Source organism: Lissotriton vulgaris, chromosome 10, assembly GCF_964263255.1.
Source record: "Lissotriton vulgaris chromosome 10, aLisVul1.2, whole genome shotgun sequence".
NCBI classification, from domain to species: Eukaryota; Metazoa; Chordata; class Amphibia; order Caudata; family Salamandridae; genus Lissotriton; species Lissotriton vulgaris.
The window spans coordinates 955,626,638-955,632,637 of NC_141698.1; the positions used below are offsets into that span (position 1 = coordinate 955,626,638).

General features: G+C 37.0%; 1 protein-coding gene across 1 annotated transcript in view; it reads left to right on the forward strand.

Moving 5' to 3' along the window:
• Window positions 1-5,197, forward strand: part of PLXDC2 (plexin domain containing 2) — a 1,375,592-nt gene extending 1,370,395 nt beyond the window's left edge. The window contains exon 14 of the mRNA XM_086941957.1: window positions 3,491-5,197. Within this exon, the coding sequence (XP_086798083.1) occupies window positions 3,491-3,607 (117 nt within the window). The 3' untranslated portion in view covers window positions 3,608-5,197. The remainder of the gene's footprint in view (window positions 1-3,490) is intronic.
• Window positions 5,198-6,000: the final 803 nt, after the last annotated feature.

The following is a 6,000-nucleotide window of genomic DNA, read 5'->3' on the forward strand; positions in this document are numbered from 1 at the left end:
AAACCCCCCTCCCCTTTGTTCCTACGGGGCAAGCCCCCCTCTATCTGCTGCTGCCGCTAGTAGGGCAGCCTATCAGAGAGGTAGCCTCAAAATCTCCCGTCTCCCTCTATATAAATCTTGTAATAAGAAAAAGAGAAAAATACCTATATAAGCAGGCAGAAAAGCAAAGATTTCTATATAAAGTTCCTCTCTTAGCTTCCAACAGCCAATTGCTTTTTATTCAGCCAAAAAGAGAAAGATCAAACATGAACCAAAAAAAAGAAAAAAAGGTGTTCCAGAAATAGAAAAGAATATCAATGAACCATTATGGACGACCTTTTAACCAGTAAGGATCTTTAAGGATCTTTAAGGACTTTAACAGGCATATATTTTTCGTATTCTCACTTTTTTAAATACAGTACAAAAAGAGAAAAAAAAGGGAAAGAACCCCATAGCTTAAGCAATAGTACACCTGTACGTTAACCAAATTTAGAAAGTAATAGCTCAGCTTCTTTAACATCAGTAAAGTAATATGTATGCCCAGCTTTAATTACTTTAAGACGTGCTGGTTCCTGAAGATATACTTGCCCACCGGCTGATTTAAAAGGATCAATGAGTTGGTGCAACTTCCATCGCTTATCCATAGTGACCTTACTGAGTTCTGATCTCTTAAATTTTTTTATATTTTCTATTGTAATCGGAGAGTTGGGCCTAGCTTTGATAGATACTGCCTGCCTAAGTAAGAAATTGCCAAAATAAATCAGAAATGGGCGAGGAAATTTGCTCTCTTTGTTTCTATTAACTTTTGGTAATTTATGCACTCTTTGAAGTTGTGAGTCCCAATCCCAGTCGGCCAAGTCTGGAAAAGCCCTTTGGAATAATTTGACCACGTATGCGGGGGCGTCCGATCCCTCTGACCCTTCTGGAACTCCAAAAAGTCTGAGGTTCTGCCTCCTTTGCCTGTTTTCCATGTATTCCACTTTATTTTGAAGGGTCTGAATCTCAGCTTCATGCTGATGAGTTGAAGCCTCTGTACGACCGGTCAGTTCCTCAACATCAACCACCCTCGGTTGGAGGTCTTCGATGTCTTTAGTAACTCCACCAAGCTTGCTGGTCACCTCTAATAAACATTTCTGCATTTTAGTATTGTCCTCCCTTAATTGGAGAAAGTGCTGCTGCGCTTCCTGTCATTGTTCTGTTAAGATTTTCAAAATGATAGAGAGTGTTGAGGACTCAGAAGTCGCTGGAGGCATCGTATATGATCTACTAGCCATGTCCTCTGCTACCTGAGTTAAAGGTATATGCTACCTCAATAAGCATGTTTCCACGCTTGATTCATTTGCAACCCCTGTTCTTGCTATTGTGGTCATAGTATTATCATTTTCAAGTTGCAGCTCAGTCCCAACAGCAAGAGTAATATCAGGTCTGGATAATGCAGGAGGGTCCGTAGACAAAACAGGGGAAGGGACATTACCTTCAGCAGACTGATAGGATATTTTCAGATTTTCCCCTTCAGTAGGACTCGTCCCTGACAAGTGCAACGCCATATTTTTGACTCCCCCTTTGGCTTGTATCCATTTTCGCAGGGAGCTCTCATCTCTGATAGGCTTTCCTCGTACGTTTGAAGCAGTCATAGAAGTAGAAAGAGCTGAGACATGAATGTTCTTTCCTTTCTTCAATATTTCTTTTGCCTTAGATCTTCCTTTTTTGCGACTTGGTGGTTTGGCCACATCAACGAAGGATCCATTCAATTCTTCCTCATCTTCTAAACACTCTTCATACTCATCGTTAGAGTATTCCTCAGATATATTAGTAGCATTTTTCATGGTACTCGCCGTACCATCCGTCAGTTTTTTGGAATACTCAGAAAGTACAGCTTTGGCGTGTACAGGGACGACCCCCGATTCTGCTTCTTCACTGTTCAACAAACTCTCAGCACTCCCCAGTTTCTCCGGTGCCAAATTGTCCTCTAACGCTTTCTCTCTACTCAGCAAATGACCTGTATTACCGCTGGTAACCTCAGCGAGTTCTATACTCATATCACTACCATTCCCTCCTTCATTCTCATTGTCATCAGCTGCAACATTATTACACTGTCCCTGCTTACTAGACATGCCTGCAAGACTGTTGCTAGTATTATCCTTAACAAAGCCAGTCTTTAATTTAACAAAGAGAGTCTTTCCCGGAGCAACAAAAAGGGGGGGACAAATTAATTGCTGTTGCTGCTGCTTACCGACCGGTGCATCCGGATTGCTCTGACTATCTTCAATCAGTGCTACATTCTGGCCAGATGTTTCTCTTCTTGTTTTGCTCCTTTCTCATTTTCATGCAACACTATATATCTGTTGATCACCCTTCCTTTTTACAGATTTACAACTTCAAGAAAACGTTTTCTTATTACCACCAATGCCACTCTACTTCTTTCTGTTGTTCGTTATTGATTTTCTTCATTTATTGGTTTAGCTGCATATGTTTTTTCTCCCCTTCATTTTGCATTTAACTTTTCAGTATCTCATTCTTAGTAAGCTCCTTTACTCATATTGCTATACTATGTTATTGCTTTTCTTCCATGTCTGTTTTCTTTGTATTTCTCTGTTTTCTGTAGTATTTGTCGCATGTTTAAATACATAAATGGTTTGTCTTCTTATCTTTTGTTTAATATCCAGCGTTGAGTTACCTAAATTACTCTTTATTCTACCCCGGAATGCTTTGTGCATAGTCCTTACCTCCTTGTGCACCATCATCGTCCACATGGTTTACCAATTTTGCTCACAAACTTTGGAATAAAGTCAGTTCTGTTGCACATTCACTCCCTACACTTTCTATGTTTTGTGTCAGCCTGAAATTTTACTTTCTTTATGTTTTCCTAGAGATGTCCACGTTTCTGCTGTGTATCTGCACTCAGGTGTTCATCTCATTCAAACTTTTATGTCTCATTGCAAATTCAATGAAATAAATACCTATTGAAAAATAAATTATTTTCTAACTGGATGTAAGGGACGATTTACTTAGAATTCATTTGTACGTATTTTCAGTAACAGAACCAACTTTATAAATCAGTTCCTTAGTAAGAGACACTTTGACTTAAATATAAACACACTTGCAAATAACGAAAACAAATTGATATAGTACCCAGTGTGAATTAAATTCATTTGTCAGATTACATGACATAATTATATAGACTGAATTAAGCAGCAAACTAAACTTGAAAAGATATCTACCCAAAAAAAATAACAAAAAGAATGTGCAAATGAATGCACCAATATGGCCTACATGTTTCTATAATTTATTATAAAAATAGGAAATAATCTATTGAATGGTATTGATGAATTGCCTCCAAATTTTCATTCATCATGCAAGTCACAAGTCGACCTGAAAATCCGATTGAAAATATGAAATATGAGAGTTAACATGTAGTCGAAAATATAACTTCAATTTCATTAACCCCAACTACTGTATGAGTTTACTTGGAGACTTTGGTCATACTATTATGTTCTGTTTGTTGTTGTAGAGGCGTCCGAGCCGATGGCCAGCAATGAAGTTCCGAAGAGGATCTGGGCACCCAGCATATTCGGAAGTGGAACCTGTTGGGGAGAAAGAAGGTTTTATTATATCAGAACAGTGCTAGAACCCTGGAGATACAAAGCACTCGAACTGGTCTTCAGGTGCTGAATTTATGTTTGCCTCTGTCTTCAAGATGGAACCCCGTGCTACTGATGTCCTCAATAAAAAGGGGTCCTGGAACTGATATAGCTAGGAAGAAGGACCTAAAGAGGCGTATTCCATGACAGCTGAACACTGCACAACAGCTATCCTTTCTAAAGGACGTAGAGCACTGAGTGGCCAACGACGAGTTGAATATCTGGCTTACTGGAAAATTGTCATGTTTGTGTTTAAGTGCAAATTTGCCTAAGAACGCAAATACTGAATTTAATCCAGGTGTCTTCTCCTCTTTTGTTGAAGTATTCTTTTGTTGGACAGGTATGAGGATTAAAATGCACTGATTTGCACGAAGCTCAGCTTTCCATTCGAGGAATATTGTTCAGTGTTGTCAGTATTAACGAAACATCAAGGCAGGTAGACAAATACGATATGTACATATCTGCATAGAAACAACAATAAAGATGATCCTTGCAACCCTTTATGAACTGACAAATGAACAACATGGAAAGTGTTAACTATATGTCAAAAGGAATGCCTGTAGAGCATTGATAGTACATATCTACTGAGAGAGACATTTAATATGACAACAATGAGAGATTTCTATTGATCTGGGATGAATCATTGACATTTCAAGTTTTCTTATAATTTGCCTATACTCTCTTCTCTTAACTAAAATAGTGATCATATTGCTATTAATGGCGACAGATACACATTGTATGCACAGAAACAACACTTAAATCGTAGAACATTTTAAGGACTGATTGTAATAAAAAGCTTACTTTAATGTACTTGATTTAATCTCGAATGGAAATCGTGCCATAATCTTCAGTAAAAACGTGCAAATATGTTTATGGGACAGAAATGTATAGTGTCTTAACATACCGGTCTGAAAATTATAAGTAACTCATTCAGTCTCATCTCTTCTTTGAAATTTGGTACTTTCAATTTTATTTTCTCCATACAGATGCAGGGTTGCAAATACCAGAATTCAAAGAAAATGACTGGAAAAGATGAACTACTCACACAAGATTTGTAACATGAGTAATCCGTTACTCAATAAACCAATGAAAACTGTTATGATGAACGCAAGTTGGACTTTCACATTTACATTGAGCAGAATGATCAACCACTGGTCTTAAGAGGTCACATTCATGCTAGGTTTTGTAGATAACCCCTTGTAACATAAAAATCTGCCACTGAAATGTTACTCTATGTAACTTCCGCTTATGTAGCTGGTTGTCTTGAAAATCTATCATGACTGTGGTTGTCAAAGTCAATTGGACAGCCCTATTTTGTTACATTCCTTGTAAGCTACAGTGATGAGCGTGCCCTATACGAATGTATGCAAGCTCCTCATATTTGCGGGTCTTGATAATTCTGACAATATGGAATATTTGTGTCAAACTGTCTAGTTGTATTTCAAAAATATCACTAGAATAGAAACTATAGCATAGCTCAATAGATCACACAGTAGCACAGCACTCATAAAAGAGAGTAAGACTTAGTAATGTTGCACTTTCAATATTTTTTCACGTAATAAAATATATCCTTCTCATGTGAAGTAATAACTGAACCTTATAGAAACCTAAGGCAGAGTAAAAGGACATAGCATTTTATTTTCATTGAGGTTATCACAAAAGTATTGTTTTGATGCTAGGAACTGTTCCATGTAGCTCTATATTTACGTTTACCATAAAAGCAAAGCTACCTTTGAAACCTGCATGTCTTTCATAGAAGTGCTGATCCATTTTTTGTTGAAGACACATAATATTTGCATAAATATGTATATATAAATATATTTTTATTAGCTAACACAAGGCCGGCTCTTGTGACTGTGTGGATATCATCCAAAATATACAGATAGCTTGCATTATGGCATATTTGCAAGACCTTTAAAAAAGATCACTTAACGTTTGTGTATTTTATCAGCAAATTATGTTTCTCTCTGAACTGTGTCAACTCTATTTGTGCCCATTCCAATTTTCCACTAAAAGGATCTGCTTTTATCCTTTTATATTCTAGAAAAACACTCTCTAAAGGATAACATTCAAATGGTAAACATGTTGTTAGATAAACGGATACATTGAAATAAGAACATGGAGAACCTTTTTACATTCCCTATCTATGAATCAACTAGGGAAGAGTGTATTAATATATAACTGTTTAATAGGGTCAAATGTTTACAGAAACTTCAGCAAAAGAATTACATACCTTATGTATTTATATCAGTTTCATTTCTAATTTTCATCCATCAAGCAGTTATGTTATATACTTCTAATATTATACGTATGGTTGTCAAAAGTTTAACAAAGTCTAGGGAATGGCAAAAAAATCAAGGTCCAGCAGGGGCAGGCAAAG